We start from the raw sequence: 21,495 nt of genomic DNA, 5'->3' as shown, positions 1-21,495 counted from the left end.
GCAGAAACATGGCAGCAACCTGATCTTGCGTCAGCCGATTCGCAACCTGCCCACTATGCTGTGGTTGCTCTCTCATTAACAACCGAGAGTTCACCAGCTGGCCTAGTGCCAATGCTGACGGAGCAGGTAAGGGAGTCGATGCCGGCGCCGTCAGCTGAGCTGATGGTGCGATGGGGGAAACTGCCTGAATAGATGGCTGGGCATCAGTGATCAAAGGCCGATAATTTGGAAAGACACCTCCTTGCAAATAAACTGGGCCTGCAGCCTGGGAGATCTGCTTAGCTCCAGTGCGGGTCCAAATATGATGAGATGCGAGCGTGCCAGTCAGTTTGATCCTGCAACTGACAAGATATGCAAATAGTATATCAAAATAGCCAATCGGCTGACAAGCCGATGGAGTAGTTCCAGCCGATAGCCGATAATAGCCGATGCCGATACCAGCCGATAGCGATAGGGTTTAAGCAATCGGCTATATGTCAAATGTAGATAATGATATAAAGGCAATCGGCTGATGATAATAAAATACGACAATAATATAATCCGGTATAAACCAATCGGCTATCAATACAATATGATAGAATAAGCATTGATCCGAAGGTTAAAGCATACATCGGCTGGAGGTCCAATGTCATAAAATCCACAAGATTGGATTAAAAAAATGAAACCTTTGTTACGATCGACTAAATCCAATATGTATGCAATCCTTGTAAGCCGATGCAACGTCCACATAACTCATCGGCTGAAACCCCGATGAAACCCTCATTGGCAATCAAGAAGCAAGCTAGAGATTATGGTTCTAAACACGACTTAGTAGATCAAACTTAACTGATGCAGCACTAAGTATGAAAAGAAACATAATATCTAGACAATCAAGCCGTTAACTGCCGTTAACTGATTTTTAGGGTGGTAGATATCTAAGCTAATCTAATCTAGCAACACGATTTAGCCGATACCGGCAGAAACCCTAAAGCGAGAAGCAGCCGATAGAGGTAAATTGATATGTTAAGACTAGATTAACAGAGACATATGATAAATAGGTAGGCAAATATATCATCCAAATCAGAGCAATCCAAGAGGTCGAATGTACTAATGCAGCCTTGAACGACGTCGACGTAGACGATACAATTGCCCGGACCGGCGAAACATTGGACTTACCCCTTCGCCGGAGATCGAACACCGATGCAGCCCCACGTCAGGTGCCAAGTCCCGCCGGACGATAAAATAAAGTAGAAAAGGTAAAAGGGGTGGCGATGCGCCGAATTATATTGATCGTGGAGATAGATTACATAGACCCCGGGTGTACATATTTATACCCATGGGTTGATACAAGTCCTTGTTGGACAAGAAAGAAACTAACCTAAAGATAAAAGGAAAATATAAAATCCTTATCGGACACTAAATACACTTTCCTAAAGAAAAAAGGAAACTAACAAACTATTCCTAATTAATAGATAAACCGTCATGCCGCATCCTCTTTAAACTCGGTCACTTAGGGATAAGCTTCCTTTAGTAGATTGATTTCCTTAACCGAATATAGCAGGAATCCGACTATTGGCGACTTGATAACTCCCATCGGCTGATTCCGAGATGCTGCAGCCGATAATGATTCTAACCCGATGACGTCGTTACCGATTACCAAATTTCACTGTTAACAAAATCACAACAAAGATAAAATTACTAGTTTAAAGTGAAAATATGGTATAAATGGTGGTTCAAAATAAAAAACTTGAAAAATATAAGTGGTCCAGACTATAATTTATTCAGTAATTAATTTATAATGCTATATAGTCTAGACCATCACAATATACTGCGTACATATTTCTTTTTCTAAAGTTAACATGATAAATTATAGGTCATCGATGCAAACGTGTTGATTGTTTTTTTTTAGTTGGCCCCTTTTCAGAACATAAACTTTATAATGCAATACATGGCTTTCGTATCAGCTCCCTTTCATGAGGATACTGGTCTATATATGTTAAACTAACCTTTAGCTACAAAAGTAACGTGTACCTTTTTTTACTGGTATCAACTTTAGAAGATAAGTAATGAAGCAATCGATTAAAATACAAGAAGTCATGCATGCACGCCTTGCATGCTTACTGTAAAACCACGGCTAACTGTGGTTTTGATGGCAAAACTTCGAATATATGATTGGTGATAACAGCAAGTTTAGTACTAGTATATACGTTTCTCTTTAAAAAAGTATACTTTTGTAAAAAAAGAAAAATTGAAAGTATATCTTCCAATATGAGTATGGACTTCTCTTGTCGACTCATGCTATAGATGCTAATGTTGGATCTTCATGGTGGGCATGTAAGAGTATGCTACACAAAAACCCACGGTGAATTTAACAATGTGCACTATCAACAATCGTATTTGTTTTTTTCCTGCTTGTATAGGTCGAATTTAGATTTGTAGAGTGATATATATCACATATCTATCAATTTTTTTTCAATTTTTATGGCGTTTTCGTGACATGTAAAAACAAGGGGGCATCCTCTTGAAAAAATAGCTTATTCACACTACAAATATTTCGACCAAACTATCATAAAACTACATATTTAAAGTGTTGTATCACAAAACTATACATTAAGTAGCTAAATTATCATAAAAATATAAATTTAGTACCAAGTTAACCACAAAACTACGCCATTTATAGCTCCAACATAAATGTAGTGTTATGAATTTAAACTCTAATAAAGGTTATAATTTTTTGATGACTTCTTCGATATTAAATCTATACTTTTATGATACTCAACATTAAATTTGTAGCTTTATTATAAATTTGGTACTAAATCTATAGTTTTGTGATAAAATACCTTAAATTTGTAATTTTACGATCGTTTAGTTAAAATGGTTGTAGTTATGTAATCCCTTCATCCAAAAGTCTAAGGGTGTATTTGGTTGGGGTGAGTTTTTACGAGAGATTAGAAGTTTAAAAGGATGAGGTTATTAACTATTCTATTTGGTTGAGAGACAAATGAGTTTTCGTGGGATGGGATAGGGAATTGAGGGAAGATCTCCCTCCTTTTTAATATTTGGGTAGGGGCTAGTAATTGATAGGAAATTTCTCCTTTACGTTGCCTAAATAAATCTCAGCCATCCATTTTCATTTAAAATCTAGTCACCAACTAAACTCCTTGTCAATTCCCACCACCTCTATCAAAAATAAAATTGGGACTAAAAATCAAATTCACATGTTAATCTCACCATCAATTCCCTCATCTAAACTTCCAATCATTTTTCCTCAAGTTGCCAAACCAGCCATAAGACATTTTTCTTTTGTCACTAAAAACTAAATAGAAATTAACTCATACACCATGTGACAAAACGAAAGAAATTATACGCATGCAACCAATGACTATTAAGATAGCTTTTCAGGTATTGGTCGATAATTTAGTCTAGCACATAGAAACTACAAATATGTTTATCTCATTTAAAAAACCAGAAAATAAAATATATCTTAAACTTTTTGATGGAGGGAGTACATTTTACTTCAAATAAATGATTTCCCACACAAAGCTATGTACACTATACAACCCTGATTAATTGGCCTCAATATTACTACTACATCAATAACTAAAATTAGCATGCAAATCAAACATGCACCAGCACAAGACTGTATACATATCCTCTTTTATTCTCCTTTTGTTGCCACTTTCGCTATTCACAAACAGCTATCTAGGGTCTATCTACCTCTGCAGGCCCCCCGAGAAAAAAGGGCAAACCAACAGGGGAGAAAAAACCCGGCCGTTGTGCGCCCGAACAGCCAAACGCCACCCGACCCACGAACATGGCCACGGTCGCGTCACCACCAAGCCATCTCACCTGTCCAGTGGCCACCCCGCATACGTGCCCTATTGCGCTCGGCATCTGGCGCGGCATCATCCATTGTAATCCTCCTACCCCCACCACCACCACGGTCCACGAGAACGGGCCTGTTTAGGGAGCTTAAGATTCTGAGAAACAACTGCTGAGAAACTAGCTGGTGAGAATCTGGAGAAACTGGAAAACTCCGCTTCTGGCTTCTAGTTTATTTTCCAGATCCTACAACTACATATTCTCATAATCTAGGTAAAAAAACTATACTGTTTGGGAGAGCTTCTGTTAACTGGAGATTCTAAAAGAAGCTGCAGCTGCTAGAAGCTCCCCAAACAGACCCAACGTCTGCTCCCCCCGTCCGCGAAACACCCGATGGGTGTACCGAACGGTTGCGTGATTCCACCACGCCTCGCCGCGACTCAACGCAACGCCGCAGCCGCCCCCACGCGAGCGAGCGACGTAGTACTACGTAACGTGATCGCGCGCTCGCGCGCGGAGACGATAAGGCGGAGGCGATGGCACGGCACCACGGTGGGGTGGTGGATGATGGATGGGTGGATGGACGCGGGATCGCGCGTGTGGCCGTCGCGAGCGCGAGCCCCCTCTCTCCGTTGGCAAGCTGACAGCGAGGTATAGGTGGTGGTGGTGGTGGTGCGCGCTCCGCTCCCGGGGCGGGCGCCACACGGTGTTTCGCCTTTGCTCCCGCCCGGCTCCCGTTGTCGTTGATAGGAACGGGAGTGCACGCGCGATCGATCGATCGATCCCCTCCTGTGCGGTGCGGAAGCCGTACGGGGCTCAACCGCTCAAGACGCGTCGATCGGTGGACGTGGAGGCACCCATCATTCGATTTCGCCCGTGCATGCCGGCCCCGCAGCCTCTTGCCACGTTGGCTTTGTCGGTACAACGACGAAAGGCTCAACTAAATTCTTCGAAGAAAAAAAAAGGAGAAAAAGCTAAACTAACAAAGGAGGAGGATGGCGATGGCATTGCGAGCAGATATCCGCTGTACGTTGGTGATCGATAGTACGATGCTCGATCGACTTTTTATCAGTGCTCACAAGATAGTGTATAATAATAATTTCGTAAAGGAAAAGTGCACAAAATGGAGCTTTGCGAGTTTGTCACGAGGTGACGGAGTACACCTGCTTTGGTACTTGTTTGGCTCGCTCGATCACCACACATGAAAAAAAAAAGTGACCTACCATGGTAAGTGGGAAGGGCCTGCAATCAACTTCGTCCCCTTCAGCTAGCTACCCTTTAGAGTAACCAATCAGGACGTACATGATATCCTAGCTAGAAACTCCAGTTCATTTTAGTAGTTATTGTTAATTATCCTACAACTAACAAAGCGAGGAGAGATCAAGACACACTTGGATTAGCACAACTGGCGTGATTAACTCCAGGGGACCGCAATAAGATCGATACGCTCATGATTAGGCGCCAAGCGCACAAAGCAAAGTGCCGTACGAGTAAAGCAGCAAACTCCATGCAAAACACAAAGCCGGCAGAAAGTGCCGGGCCATTCGAGGATGGCCGGGGTCAAGCGGTCAACAAGAAAATCTCGAGCTAGCGCGTGGGCATCTATCTCCATCCTCTTCTTTTCTCTTCTCTTCCTCTCCTGCGTGCTATACTAGCTTGCAAGCGAAAGAAAGCTAAGCTACCGGCTTCGATCGATCTCCACTTCCCCCCGGTGCACGGCACGGCTCCCGTCCCATCCATCATCTCGAACCGCACAACAACAACAACAACTAGATTGCAATGATCGCAATGTCGTGGTCACCGAGACCCTGCAGGATCATCAGAACGATCGAAGCAGATCGATCGATCAATCGAACAACCGCATGCAGCAGCAGGGCACCGAATAATCCGCGCTTTGGAGGTGAAAGCAACGTGGGGTATCGGAGCCCAGCCACACGCCGAGCCCGAGCCACTCGCGGATCGAATCGCTCTCCCTCGCCGCCCTGCTCCTGGCACGTACATCGTCGAGGGAGATAGCACATGTACAGGAGCAAATATTCCTCCTCCTCCTTCTGGTTCTTTTTCCAAAAGCAACAATTCGCTGGATGATTGGTCAGCAATCAGCACTGTTCATTGGTCCAAGCTAGTAGATGCCGACCCAAGCTGCCTGAATGAGGGTACTGGCCTTTTGTTGCGCTTTTGACCCAGTGGTGGTAGGGAACGACGAGACGCAACGTAGGGCCGTACAGGCAAATATGCAATGCAAGAGGAGAGGAGAAGAGAGGCTCCCGTGAGACGGGCGGCTCGAAATCTCCCCGGCGAAAAGGGACAGAAAAACAGGAGTCGACGCGACCGTCTAGAAGCAGAGAAGCCTGGAGATATCAGTGCGTGTGTGTGTGTGTGTGCGATTTTCCCTGCAAAAGACGGCGCCTCGCGCGGCTGCAACAACAGGATTCGGTCGATCGGTTGGAGATGCGGCGGTGGTGGCTTTTCGAAGGGTCGGTCAAGTTGGAGTTGGGGGGTCGCATCGCGTGCGCCGCGCACCACACCGACATGGCCTGTCACAGTACTACCACCGTATCACGGATGCTCATTCGTCCCGATCGATATTTTTGCTGGTCGGCTCGGCTTCGTGCCGTATACTGTCGTGTCGTGGCCGGATGGCTGCAAGCCTGCAACGAGCCGTCGTTGCCTTCGCTAGCTGACATTGTGGCTCTGTTTATTGCCTGCTAGTATATCTCGCGGCGGTTTTTCACGCCCCTGCACGGGTACTGATCTGTACAGCAAGGCTGAACAGAGTAGAGAAATTAACGTGAAGCCTATCAATAAAATGTTGGTTAGTCCTCACCCTCCTACGACTACGAGCCAGATGATTCCAACCTACTCCCTCAGTCCAAAAACAAACACAATTCTAGATTTGAACCTGGTTCAAATTTAGAATTGGGTTTTTTCGGGGACGGAGGAAGTAGTTCTTTTCTGTCGACTCTGTAAATAGCTTTATTTATTTGTTCATATTTGTGTAATCAGCAAACATATTACTCAGTGCTACTTTTTTACTAGTTTCACAATGATTATTATCAGGGTATGAATAAGACATACCTCAGTATCCTTGGGGTTGTGCAGTGTACAGATATGATATACCCTCAAGTATAAGGGAAAGTTATCTTAATCCTAAGGAATTCAACAAATATACAAGAAAACTGTCTTTCCAAATATAAGGTGTTATAGTCATATTCGGAGGAGTTGCGGACTCTGTGATCTCGTACGCGTAAGGTATTCTCCAAGTTCTATTTGAAGGCCAAGACACTTAGGGGTATAAATACAAAGCCCTCAGGGATACGGGATCATCGAATCATAATCTCACCACCGGGCATAGCAGAATCAATTCGGAGGACTCGGAGCCAAGCCGCCGGTTAATCTCATCGACTTAATCTCGACAAAGGTCTAATCGGTACTCGTCGGTTCTATTGTTCTCTTAATTTCTGTGGTTTTCTTCATAATCTCATATAAACTGGATTAAGCCTATCACCTTACGAGAGGTCTGAACCAGTATAATCTTTGTATTCTGTGTGTTTGATGTCGTATTGTGTAGATCCTACTCCAGCGTACCCTGATACCCTCATAATAGGTCTACGGGTATCACCTGTCAACAATAGTAGAGGAGCATCTAATTCTTATTTATCAATATATCTCTCCCCATTTATTTTCTATTAAAATATAATTTTTTTTTCATGATTTTCATTAGCACATTTTTAAACGGTTAAACGGTATGCTTCTTTCTATATAGAAGTTACTTTAAAATATCAAATATTTTTTTACATGTTTTAATAAATAAAACTCAATTAATTATGTGCAAATAGTTTTCTTATTTTGTATACACTGACTTTGTCTTCGTCTTAATCTATTTTAAACACCACCTGAATGCTCTATGACTACGAGCGTATCATGCTTACATGTTACTGTGCATTGCGTTTCTCGAGCATGTACTAATCGGTGGTACCATCCAAGTGATAATTAACCGTGGAAGAACGGTTAATCGAGGGAGAAATAGTAGTAGCAGTACTGTATTCTGTATATAAGGGGACAAGGTACACATCGGGAAAGGGAACTGTACTCTAAAAAGCAAGTGTAAGGTCCTATGACAGTGATTTTTGCGACGTGCCCATATCTGCTGGGACGCGTCTAAACATCAACGCCGTAGAGGAAAAAAACTGTTATTGCTACGATGACTCTAAAAATTTAAAGAACGGCCGCAAATTATAGCCCTACATTCATCCAAAAAAGAGTATAGGTTTGTCTTGGTTATGTTTAACGTTTGACCATATATTTTATTTAAAGAAATTATGATTGATATTTTTATTATTATCAGATGATAAAATATAAATAGTACTTTAGGTGCGACTATTTTTTAAAAAAGTTTGCTTATAAATTTTTGAAATAACGAACATAAAAATCTATAATTGCACTTAAATTGAGACGGAGGTAGTAGTAATGACCAGCTAAATCATTCGAGTTAAATCCCCAAAAATTTACAAGTTAAATCTTGTATGAACCCTCATGTAGTACATCAGTATGTGTTTAGTTCGTGTGCCAAAATTGTTTTAAGTATACGGACACACATTTGAAATATTAAACGTAAACTAATAACAAAACAAATTACAGATTCCGCCTGTAAATTGCGAGACGAATCTATTAAGCCTAATTAATCCGTCATTAACAAATGTTTACTATAGCATCACATTATCAAATCATAGCGTAATTAGGCTCAAAAGATTCATCTCACGATTTACATGCAAACTGTGTGATTAGTTTTGTTCGTCTATATTTAGTGCTTTATATATATATCCAAACATTTGACGTGACGGAAAAATTAGAAGTTCGAAGAAAAAATTGAGTCTAAACAAGCCTATGACAAGTAGGCAGGACACTGGCGTACCGAAATTGGAGTGGGTGACATAAGCAAACGCAATACTGAACGCATACCAATATTGCAATACAGTAACATGAGTACTGGACAGCAGCATTATTACGTGCAGTACGTCATACAACGGGTTTACTATATCGGCAGCCTTAAGCTCAGCTTTCCGACGACTAAAAAACAAAAATGCAAATGCGTACAATTAATGACAAATCAATATTTGGAAATATACACCAGGTACTTGGGGTCCGGTCCAAGCATACAACAAATGAACATAAGTACCACTAAAATCTTTAGAAAATGTTTTTTTACATCGTCTGTGTGGCTCCCAATGGCAGGAAAGATTATTAACCCAAGTTACAAATCTGGACGGCAAGAGGAAAACACCTGTCTCAGACCAAAAAATTATCTGCATCTAACATATAAAAAACTGACTACCACACCAGACTAAGTTATTACTAGTCATTAAAACAAAAACCTCTTGTTTGCTGAAATATTAAATGGTTGTTAACAAGCTCCGAGCAAGTCACCCGCAACCAATCAACATAAAAAAGAACAGGGTCAGACTGTACTGCTGTATCTAAAACTATACCAGCTATCACCACTTCACCATTAAAATGGCTGCTGTAAACCAACAGTTCCATTTCAACTGCTTTCGCCGTCTCCATCCCAACAGGCAGCAATGAATCAGACCTCATTAGCCATTACCAATTGCCTGTCTCCAATCCCTTGAGCGATTATCAGCCCCGCGGTGGCCCTGACTCGCACCAATGGACCATTTCTTTTCTTGTAATCCCAACAAAGAGTGGTTATTTCTTTTTTTGTCTTCTGCAAAGCTAAACTATCACTTCTGCAACGCTAAACTATCACACGCAAAGGCAAGAATGTACAAAGAAATTACAGAGAATTTATATGTACAGGCGAGAAAGGCATCTTTGTATATCCTCAAACAGGTAAATCCACCCATGTTGCCGTTCACCCGAGCGACCTGAGGCGGAGCAAGATTTCTGGTAAAGATCCCACACCATACATTCATCTGTTTCGTTCTCTCGTTCACATTAACTCAGTTTGCACCGTTCTACAACTTCAGCCCAATTGGATCATCGTTTGCTTGGAACCCTTTGTAGCAGCAAAAGACTGGCCAGCCCCACTTGACGCTTGTACTTTCTGGCTGTGAAGACCAAGGAAACAAACGTCTTCTGGCCTTTCTTGAGACAAGATTAATCATCTTGATCTCAGCTGCTCCTATCCACCAGGCTCTTGTGGTTCATGGGCCTGTGTATTTCGATTCCGCAACTTGTCTTTAGAAAGAGAGTCACGAGGAACATATGCATACCCCTTCGGAAGACGTTGGTTCTGTGTAGAAGCTTGATCAGATGTCATAAAAAGCTCCTTTTGAAATGTTTCCCTATTCTGAAAAACCATGTGGTCTACACATTAGCAAGGTACAGAAAAGAAGTAAAAAACCTGAAAACAGAAGTACAAACCTTCTTATCCTTCGTCTTCTTTTCTCCAGCTTCCAATTTCTGTGAGGTAACTGGTCTTCGCGGGAGCTGCTTACCAGCAAGTGATCCCCTTTCACTAAACTTCCGTTTGAACGATATCAGTGTCCTTGAGCTATCAGCTGTGTTTATCTCAGCATCCCTGTTATTCAGAGAAAACCTGATCGCCTTTTTCCCAGAAATAGTACTGTCCACTGTGACATCATCAGACCTTTGCATGGTTCCACTGTATGATTTGTTGTTAACAGTAGTGGCAGATTCTGAACTTGCTCCATGTGTAAGGTAGGAGAAAACAAGAGTATCCTTCGTTTTGGCAAGTATGTCATGATCACATAGAACCCTCTCACGCTGCATAAATTATTTTAAGGTTTACACACGGAAATATCAAGACAAATCTGATGTATAAAAAAGAAAATAATCTCAACACTCAGCAGTAGATTTTAGTGGATTAATGGTTGAAATAGCATTCACGTGCACAAAACCATATGGATTTGTTAATTGAGGGTGTATTTATCTGGGCTTTTCTTTTTCATGATAAAATACTAGTAACACGTCCAAATATCTCTTCAAAATTGACTTTCTAGCAAATAATATATACTTCCTCCGTTTCATAATGTAAGACTTTCTAGCATTAACCACATTCATATAGATGTTAATGAATCAAGATATACATGTGTGTCTAGATTCATTAACATCTATATGAATATGAACAATGTTAGAAAGTCTTACATTATGAAACGGAAGGAGTACTAAATGAGTAACTCAAGCAAGATTTTCACCTATTAATATGATTTTCACCTATTAATATGAAGGAAACAAAAGGTGATTCACAAAGAGGAAAAAACACAAGGTCAAAGGTAGTTTCTCCAAACAGGGCTTAAAGTAGCTTCCTCATATAGTTCAATTTTAAGAAACAAAGCAAAAAGTATAAGTAGGGGCCACACATACCTTCACCTTTTCTCTCTTAATTATCCTCTCGCACAAGAGTCGCAATTTTTCCAACTCAACCTGCAAAATTGTAATGTAAATATTTCATCAGGGATTGAGGGATCATTTAATCAATGTTCAATGAGAATGGACATCCTTCAGACATTTCCTCAAGGATTGTTTGAAGTACAAAAAAGAAATACAAAAACAAATATTACTTATAGAAATACAAAAAAAAATTAACAGGGCCTCTAGAAGAAAGAGGAAGTGAGGGAACACAGGATTTGATGCACTGGAAGTTAGAAACCTTAGATAGTAACTGAACAAAAATATTGTATCACAGATTTCTTTAAATAGGAAAAGTGAAATGCATCATATATACGAACCCTCATTCTTTTCATGTTGTTGAACTCCTCAAGTCCATACTGTTGCATATCAGCCTGCATCAATTTCGAATAACAAAATAAGATTACAGAAAATAATTGTACCAACACAGGATTTCCATCTACTCATGCATCACATGCTCCCTTTCTGATTATATCGGAAGGAAAATGAGAATATGCAACCAAAGCCTTCAAACCGGATATAGGATTATATGAACCCTCATCCACCCCCCCCCCCCCCCCCTTTCTTTTGTTTAAGTGTCACAATGCTAAAATGAGAAGGCAATTGACTAAGTTCATTTCCTATCATAATGAAAGATTATCTGCAGCATTAGTAGAGAATCCTGATCTTAGGTAGGAAAGAAGAGGCTCATCATTCCAGAACAGTTTCTATGTTAAACTAATACACTCACCTCCTTTTGCTCTATGCTGTGTTTGCTACAATATGCCTTGTGTTGCAAAATACCACCAGATCCTTTTGTGTTCATGTAGAAACCAGCATGTCTAGCACAATAAGGATGAAAAGTGGTTTGGCAGTCCCCATTATTGCACTGAATGGTAGAAAAAGACAAACTTATCAAGATTCCAAATGGTTGGTTTCATCATGCATTGAACTAGAAGAAAGAGCAAAGATTATGATGTACCTTTAGACATGCGCCAACAGTATGAAGGCAGACACAGCAAGTATCTTTGTCCTTTACAAGACTTTCCTGATAAATGCATCAAATAGCCAAGCATCAAGATGATGCAATATAAGATGATATGCCAACACTGACAAACAACCTCAGCTTCTAATTGTGCAAACAATAAACGCAGTTGAGACGATCCTATGAGTTCCTAAAATTGAAAAAGGGATAAATGTAATGTTGGGTATAGAAGACTACCATTCCTTTGACTGGACTATCTTGTCCCCTCACATACTCGGTCTCCAACAACCACTAAGAAAGCATTAGAAATATTAGATATCACAAAATGAGTCACATGAAAACCAAATATAATACTCATTTAAATACCTCAGCACAGAAAGCATGAATCCACTGTCCATCTGCAGTCTTTCTAAATGCACCTGATGTGCCATGGCACAGATCACACTGCACTAAGGACAGGTTTGTGCCATTGCAATCTGATTGATCACCAACACAAGCGTCTTCTGGTGAAATATCTTCGCAAAGTTCACACTTCCAGGGGCCAGAAATATTCTCAATATTTCTATAGCAATCTATGTGGACTGCAGCCTGTTGAACATGTCAGAATTAGTAACACAAGGGAGTACCATAAGACTTCAGAATTCAATAAAATACAAATAAACACCTTGCATCTGGAGCAGACAAATATCCGGTTCAACACAGTCTCACTTCGCATGCATACATCACAGTATAGTGCATTTTCTTTGGAATAATTTGGCATATGAAAAGTGCTGCGGTTATTATCTTGTGAAATTTTGTTGTTGGGTGGCTTTGACAAATCCTTGAGTCGTAGTACTGAAGAAGTCCGCTGGCCAACGTTTGGAGGTCCAGTGCCAAATTTTGGAGAATTCTACAGGTACAAAAGAAATAAGAAACATAGCCTATACAAGAATAAGAATTTGTTAATTGACCAATCAAAGTACAACAATAAACCTCTTGCTTAGCAGGTACTACATCATCATTGGCATCTTTTCTCACAGTTGAGTTACGTGAGGAGGCCGCAACTGCAGCTGCAGCTGCAGCCAGAATGGCCTGGGCTTCTTTATGTCTCTTCTCTTTTCTCCCACGTTTCTTAGCTTCTCTAACATCACGGAGAAACTGATTGACAAAAATAAAATCCCATTTTCTCCTACTGAAAGCATCCAACTCACGAGAGAGATTCTGGACAACCTTTGCTATTAAATCTTCTGCGAGATTAAGAAGCCAAGTGGTTCAGAAAACTGAAGAAACAATAAATTCATCATATAGACAGTATTGTACACTGTTCAAGCAAAGGTCCATTGAAGAAGTAAACAAGCAGCAGAGGAAACATAAAAAGTTTGATTATTCCATAAAAAATACAAAGAATAAACAACCACAGTATATTTTACCATATCTGTGCTTCAGAAAGGCAGCAGTGTCAAGTAGCCTGGCTTGCAAGTACAGCATTTCCCCTTCTACTTCATCATCAGGTGAGTGCTCAAGGATACCCAAGGATTTTGCTCTTGAAACTTGATCCATCACATCTGTTGTTTCTGTAAGTTTTATCGAGGAACCCACACGCCTTCTCTCATCAGGATAACATAATGGATCTTCTGGTGATATTTGGACAGAAAACAGATTTAATTACATCATAGCAAAAAAAATTGTATTATGAATATACGTTAAGTAGTTAGCTAGGACAAGTCCTTAAAACTTTACCAGGGTGACATGGTGCCAGCTTATCTTGCTTGAACGTATTGTCCCAAAGCTGAGTCATCTTTTCCTTGATGAGTGGATGGATATAATAGTGTGAATCATCGAAGCTGCACACAGCAAAACAGCAGTTAAGATCTTCCAGAGAGCATGCAGAAAAAGAAAATAAGGAAGGGGGTCACATTAAACAAAGAAGGGAAGTAAAACCATAGAAGAACAACTATAATTCAATTGGTTGAAATTTCTTTCGTCTTACTTGGAAAAGGGCTGTCCAGGAACATGATCTGCGTTGCAATCATGGTTATTCCCAACACCATTTTCAACCGAGTTTAACTCATGTTTTACATTATCACCTGGAGGAAAATATTGATTCAATGAAGAGACACCCTCCAGCTCCGAGCCAGGTTCAGCCTCAGTTAAGTTATATCTTTTCTTTCCAGGAGATGTACCTGTAATAACATATTGTAAGAACTAAAAAAAGGCAAACAAATGACCGGATAATGGAAGAAAGGGAATGATATCTGAAGAAAGGGCAAATGCATTGCCAGATAGCATTGCAGCAACAGCTATCCAAGTGAGACGAAATTGAGAAGACATCCAAATAGCCGTAAATGCCCATAAACCAGAACATAAACAGAAGAAATTGAGAAGGCATACACTATGGCCCTTAAATGCCTGCGACAAAACAGATAGATATAGAGGAACAGACCAGCCCTATCACATCTCACAAGTCAACAAATTCAGTATTACCAATAATAATAACAGCACACATACCTTGACTCTTAACTAACCACTAAAGAGTGGCAATATTTTAAATGGTTAGCAATAAACATATAAATAGTGTTAAATCAACACTTGCAAATTTACAACCATCAACATATAAATATTCCAAGTAAGCTAACTAACTAAGAAAATTCACAAAGTTAGTAGGCACTACATTCTGATAAAAGCAGTCAATCTAGCACAACTACAAATAGCATTCAGAGCTGATGCAGCATTACAGAGAAAATGTTGTGCAATCTCTTTTCAGGCTATTTAAGTTTTTTGCGGCTTTGTGGAATTTTAATTTTTTTTCCTAATTCTGATTGTGGATGAACAATTACCAACAGTAAATTGAACTTCCAGTAACTAATGCAAAAGAGAACAAAAGGATAGGCCATCAAACAATCAAAATGTATTTTACAGTCCAGAAATTGTACCGATTACACAGAGAGACGAAAAGGCAGAGGAGATACTTCATCATATTTTACCTTTATTTTCATTTGGTATCGCCATGGAAGTTCCAAATTGTGTATTGCCAGAGATGTTGTTCGATATCTGTCACAAGGATGGGAGTCAGATAGTATTTATGATGAAAGATTTAGTTCCTTAAGATAATAAAATAATGATAAATTCACCAGTTTGTTTTTAATATTTTTTTAGTTGAACACTTAGCGATAAAATTATTAAGGCAAGTATTGCTGTGTAACCAGTATAAATGGAATGCAAGTGTTTCCATGTCAGGCACGCGCACACGCACCCAACACGCGCACATACACAAGAGAGACTAATTGGGGAAGTGGAAAATCGTTGCTACATTTACAGACCAACTATCGTTTGCATGAATGAGCAAATTATAGTCTCACCTTACAGCTGGCAGAAAAATATAGATTGCAACACTGACAATGAAAGTGGCCTCTACTCACTACTTTAAATGCTTGTGCCAGTTATTCGCTGCCAGTAGAGAACACTTTCATTGCCAAGTTGTAGGTAATAAGATTATAATTTGATCATTCATGCAAACAATAGTTGGCTGTCCATAAATGTAGCAATGATCTTCCACTTCCCAAATTGGTACATGTGCGTGCGTGCATGCGTGTATGAGCATGTGTACAGAATCATTAAAAGTAATAAATCTTACCAATCCTCCATGCTCTTCCTTTGGAGTACCTTTAGCACAATCTTCAGCAGGGGAAGAACACTCACGCTCAGCGCCTGCTTCAGCCATCTTTTTTATTCCATTCTGCAAAAGGGTTGTTACTCCAGTTGCACATACAGCTGTGTTATCCCTCATAATCTTGTTATTATCTTTAGATCTTGTTGATGAGGATTTCATCACAGCAGAATCTGACAAGTAAGCTGTTGTTCCTTTCTCATCATCCGGAACCAATGAATTCTTCATGTTTACACTATTTGTATCCTCAGACCTGCCTGGTTTGCTATCATGCACCACCATTGGGCCCCCTTTAAGAGTCTTTGCCTGAGCAGCTGGTATATGTGCAGAATTTTGGAGCCACTTGATAATTTTCAGCTTCAGACCATGGGAAAAAGTGGTGGTTTCACCCTGACAAACAGATCATTAGCAAAGTAGTTTATATCCTCTCAAAAAAAAAAAGACAAAGTAGCTTATAAACAAATTGGCATAGTAAACATATAGTATGAACGTACCACAAGAGCAGCTTCCAAAGATTCTGAAGAAATACCCACTTCAGATGCTACATCACCAACACTAACCTTTCCTTGATCAATTAGCTAAAATACAGTACAGAAATTAATGTTTCTTTCCTTGGCATGGGTTACGTAGTAAATATCAGAGTCCTAACTGAGCTTTGCCGGAGTAGAAATTACCTTTCTAAGAACAAGAGCAACATCAGCAGAGTTTCTCATAAGGTTCCCACCAACCGAGAGATTGTTAGTATCCACTTCCATCCCTTGGATTGCTAGGGAATCTGAACTTCTAACAGTGTGGGGTAAAGAGGCTTGCTCTATGGTCTCTACTTTGATAAGGTTACTAGAGTTAAAGCTAGTGGCTTCATAGTTCATGAATTTATCCTTGTTCTTGCGCGTGAATCTTAGTTTTGGTACCTTTCCAGTGATAAGGTTTGCATCTTTTAGCCTTGCTTCTGTAGGACTCTGGTGAGATGCACAGTTACTTCTCTCTAGAGAATTGGCATATCCAATAGTAGAATGCTTTGAGCAAAATGCTCTCAGCTCGACCTACATGGAAAACAAACAAGTTGAACAACAGCGACCTAAATAAGGCTAATGGCAAACACCTGAAGAAAATGATCTCACATTAGGATGCCCAAATTTTCCCCATATCTCCATTTGATGCTTGGACTCTCGTGCACATATAGGATGAAAAGGTGTTCGGCATGTTCCTGAAAACCACATGGATAACTAGTTAAAGGACTTAATAAAATGTGATGCTAGTTTTAAGTGCCACCAAAACTGACAGAAAATATCAAAGATAATTCAAATCATAGAATGCTTCTATCCTACAAAATATTATATATGAACAATAGTTTAATATATAATTCACTGCTTACTCCATCTTCACAGCTAAGACTTAATATGTCAACTCATATGTACTTAGTGTCTTAAAATACATAATTTTGTAATTATATTGTGAACTAAACTTTAAAGCCTGGGTTCTCAGTATTACTTATTACATTGTTCTTAGCAGCCTTTTTTTGAAGTCTGTGGATATGGCATAAGTCAATTAAGGGTGAAATTATGATTAAAAGCATATTATGCTTCCTGCAATGTTTTTTGACAAAGGGTCAAATACTTGGCACCATCACAAAAATCAGAGAGTTGGAAAATATTATCATATGTGGCAATAATATAAATAGGCCCATGCCCTATGTGTCATTCTCACATGTGATGGTATTTTGCTATTTGCATATCTTTACGATGGCGTTTTCCAATTTCTCTTCAAAAATGGATATTATGGATGTTCGCATACATTGAGAAATGTATGGTTTTATGTATCTGTTCGCAAAAAATACATAATGTAAACCACACTTATCAGAACCAGACCGGCCTGGCAGTCCAAAAAGGAAAAAAAGGGACCAGATCCCAGCCAGTCTGGTACGCTGTTGGATCATTCAAGCAGTTAGCCTGACTTGAACAAGTAAAACCCTGGCCAAAGCGGACAGTTTTTCAGTGAACCAGCCACAAAATGTGTGTGGCCCCAAAAGTTGGTTCAGTTATTAATTGCAAAAAAGTTATACAAGGGTATAGGTATAACTAACTAATATGCAGTTATCCATCATTAACAGCAGCATAGTAACTGGTTGGACTAGAACCCAGTTATCATTTTGATATGCTGTGTCATGTAAAATGCAGTTACAACTTACAAGATAACCTGGCATGTAGAGAACTAAAATGGATATCTGTATACACATTTCTTTTTACTATATATACGAAAAATATTTAAATAAAGCCAACAAAGGTAACAATGTAAACCCATTATTTATTGCATGAAAAAGTACCATTCTACCAAATTCCCGCATGCCAAACATAGAATTATCTTTGCCAGCAATATTCCATCATTGTATGGTGTAGCAATACTTCTGCCACAAACTACGTTGTGTTAATGAGTTGAGCAAAGTCATCCATTCAGATGAGGATTACTTCCTTTGGAAAGTTATCACCAGAAATGAGATAAATGGCATGTTTGGTAGCTTTGCTCATCCTTATCTAGCAAGGTCAGTGGACAAGGAAACTGGGTTGCCTTGCTTGGTTTGGTAATGGACACACAAGTCAGTGTTCCCCATTTTTTGATGAAAAGACAATTCAGCTCTCCTCTCCTAGCAATGATTTCATTGTGCATTAGCAAGGGTAGCCAAGGAACCAAACACACCATACTGCCCAGCTATTTTAGCAAGAATTTTGTGCTACCGTGCAACACCTGATTTAGAATTACCTCCTCAGGTAAACCTGAGTGACAGCATATTTGCGGTTTTTCATTGAATAGACCGATAAAGTTGCTACATATCTTCCAGTTCAAAGGCAAATTTAAAGGTTGCTTTTGAAGGCCCACATTGAAGAAAGGAAAAAAAAAAAAAGCAATGACTCGGTCTAAGAAACTCGAGACCGCAGTAGAAGCATGATGCAGGGGAATTCTATGCGGTGGTACAAAATGGAAGTGTGCAAGAAAAATTATCTGCAAAACACTGATTCTAAATAACTTAAATGTATATATACATATAGTTCATCTAACTAAAATAGTAAAATGGAGACATAGGGGAAAATACATACCATGACTACATCGGACACATACACCATGCTTAACCTTGCAAATGCTGCACACCAATTTCCACTGATTCTCCTGGACACTTCCAACATTAGTAACAGGTTCCATTGATTCCATGTCTTCCACAAGAGCTCCCGGTGTCCAAAGGCTACAAAACAAGTGCACAAATTTAAGGTTCCCCCAATGCGCTGTTTGACCAGGCTCCCCTTTGACAGGTTTTAGAGCGCCTTTCTCTTTTGGGCATAGAACACAAGGCATCGACAAGGTGTTGTCCGCATCTTTCTTCAACGACTGCAGTGACTCCAAATCCTTACACCAAGTGCACAACCACTGGCCATCAGGCACAACATGCAAACCATAACACTTCTGGTGCACAGTTACCTTACAGCGGTTGCAATTGAGCATGCTATTGGACACCGTACTACTCTCCCCCAAACAACAAACATCACATACAGAACTAGCCTCAGCTCCCGAGCGCGGTAGCAGAACAAGCTGCTCTAACCCTGCATCCACACCTAAAAGCTTCCTCTTCTTGTTGGGCCGTTCTGAAGTGAGCACAAACCGTTCCTTCGATCCTAGCAACCAATTCAGTGATGATTCTCCCTCTTCTTCACATTTTGATGATACAATGCCAGCACTGCTAGTAGCTTGCTCCACTTCCAATGGCCAATTCTCCTGCTGCACAACCACCTCATGTATGCCCTGCTCTACACTCTGCTCACCGCGTTCCTTGTTACCAACGAACTGTCGCACAACCACCTCATGTATGCCTTGCTCAACACTTTGCTCACTTCGCTCACTCCGTTCGCTATGCTCCTTGTTACTGACTCTTTCTTCACCACCCAGACCCAAGTACGAGCTTGTTTCAGCCACAGCCACATCAAATGTCTCAGCTGTGTCCATCAATTCCTTGCCACTGCCCACAAATGGTATGAGGATGCACGAATCGAGCCTGCCATAGCCGAACGGAAACTTTGGCATTAACATATCAATATCATCCAAATTCACCGGCCGGAAATACGCCTCGAACTGCTCCCACACGCCAGTTTTCGCAGAGGGCTCCGTGGCTGGCTGCGGCGGGAGCTCCACATCAGCCACGTCCTGGGGCTGAATCTTCTTGTGCTTCTTCCGCGCGTCGCTCTGCCCCGACCAGTTCACGAGCCGCGCGGGCAGCGTGGGAACCCTAGGCGCCGTCCCCTCGCCCTCGAACGGCGTCCGCACCGACAGGGCCTTCCTGGCCTGCGCGTACAGGTCCACCCCGACGCCCGGGGCGGCCCCCTCCGGCAAGCCCTCGGCGCGGGCCATCTCCCCGCGGCGGCCGCCGCTCATAAAGCCTCAGCCAGGGAAGGGGGCATCGCCGCCGAGGCCCTCGCGGAACACGGCGGGGGTCGGGGGTAGGGCCTCCGGCGAGGAGGGACGGCGGCGGAGGACCGGGGGGCGGAGCTAGGGCTAGGACTAGGGCGCTAGGGTTTCGTTCCGCGAGCCCGAGTATTGAAGAGTGTGTCTCCTTCCCCCCCCTTCGCGTCTGTTCTTCCTTCGACTCCTTTCCGGCCCGATTTTTCCGCGTCAGTCTCGCTCGGATCCGATGGGAGAGAGGGGCGGGGCTGGGAGAGGCTCGCGGCGTCAGGACACGGGTTCGGTTTTGCACGGGAGGCACGCAGCATATGCTCTGCTGCTCTTCTCGTTGGGTTTGTTATACTACTACTACCGGCAGGCACCTTTACTCACCGTCCTCTTCACGCTAGCAATAACGTGAGGTATCGAAGTAACTTCGAAATAGAGTGCGGTGCAAGTAAAATGAAATTTACATTGTGGTGATATTTGGTTTAAAAACAGTAATAAATACGTTGCGGTAATGAATGAGTTTCAAGAATCTACGAAGTTTTTTTAGCGGAGAGGTTTCAATGAAGTTGACGGTTTAATGAACTATGCATGGTTAAGATAACGATTTTACAAGGGAGTTGGTAAAGGATGAAGATGATTGGAGGTACCATATTATCGTTAGGTAACATTTAATTTGGAATGTAGTTTCTTTTCCACTTGACCGTATATAGTTTTGATAAAAAAAAATAGATGAAACTTTGCGAGTCAATTATAACTTTTTAAATGGACACCTTCACAAATATGCCAAAATAAACATGACATGTATTTTTATCCGATCTTTATCAAATTTATCACATAACATTATGAGATAAGCTCCAAAATCACTCGCACTCTCTTGCATGCCATTTTGTTTTCCAGCGTGCAAGCATACATGCATGCAACATAGCGTTTATCGTACCAGTCTTAGTAAACGACAATAATTCACATGCTATATTTACTGGATATTTGGATATTCTTGTCGTTTCTACCTTTCCTGCTATGCTCACTAAGGAGATTGTTTGTCGATACAATAGAGCATAGATAAATATTTCTGCATTTACCGGATATTATTGACCTACAGCTATAGGTGTATATACCAACTTCATATTATGGTAAATATTATAATGTTACCATATTGTAAAGTTATGGGCCCATGGTTATAAGTGAATTTGACCTTAGGTCACAAAAATAATGGCATTAAGCTTGATGCTAAGGCCCACTAAGTTCCATTCACTTTCACCTA

The 21,495-nt window shown here is 40.9% G+C and overlaps 1 protein-coding gene across 2 annotated transcripts; it reads right to left on the bottom strand.

Moving 5' to 3' along the window:
* Positions 1 to 8,958: 8,958 nt before the first annotated feature.
* LOC127762006 (uncharacterized) lies at positions 8,959 to 20,535 on the bottom strand. Of its 2 annotated transcripts, none has more exons than XM_052286345.1 (19): positions 18,896 to 20,535; positions 16,925 to 17,010; positions 16,478 to 16,846; positions 16,298 to 16,381; positions 15,771 to 16,193; positions 15,121 to 15,187; positions 14,127 to 14,319; positions 13,877 to 13,980; positions 13,567 to 13,770; positions 13,130 to 13,383; positions 12,822 to 13,046; positions 12,524 to 12,745; positions 12,395 to 12,448; positions 12,155 to 12,220; positions 11,924 to 12,061; positions 11,514 to 11,567; positions 11,149 to 11,208; positions 10,186 to 10,548; positions 8,959 to 10,111 (listed from the first exon to the last, which is right to left on the bottom strand). In XM_052286345.1, the coding sequence occupies exons 1-19, from the start codon at positions 20,217 to 20,219 to the stop codon at positions 9,944 to 9,946; spliced, it is 4,458 nt and encodes a 1,485-aa protein (XP_052142305.1). In that variant the 5' UTR covers positions 20,220 to 20,535; the 3' UTR covers positions 8,959 to 9,943. The 2 variants fall into 2 exon arrangements, with proteins under 2 accessions (XP_052142305.1, XP_052142307.1); XM_052286347.1 differs by having other exon boundaries at positions 13,567 to 13,767.
* Between the last annotated feature and the right edge of the window lie 960 nt (positions 20,536 to 21,495).

The sequence above is a fragment of the Oryza glaberrima genome, chromosome 2, assembly GCF_000147395.1.
Source record: "Oryza glaberrima chromosome 2, OglaRS2, whole genome shotgun sequence".
In the NCBI taxonomy this organism is placed as follows: domain Eukaryota; kingdom Viridiplantae; phylum Streptophyta; class Magnoliopsida; order Poales; family Poaceae; genus Oryza; species Oryza glaberrima.
The sequence above is the reverse complement of the archived record's forward strand: the minus strand, read 5'-3'. Positions and strand labels throughout refer to the sequence as shown.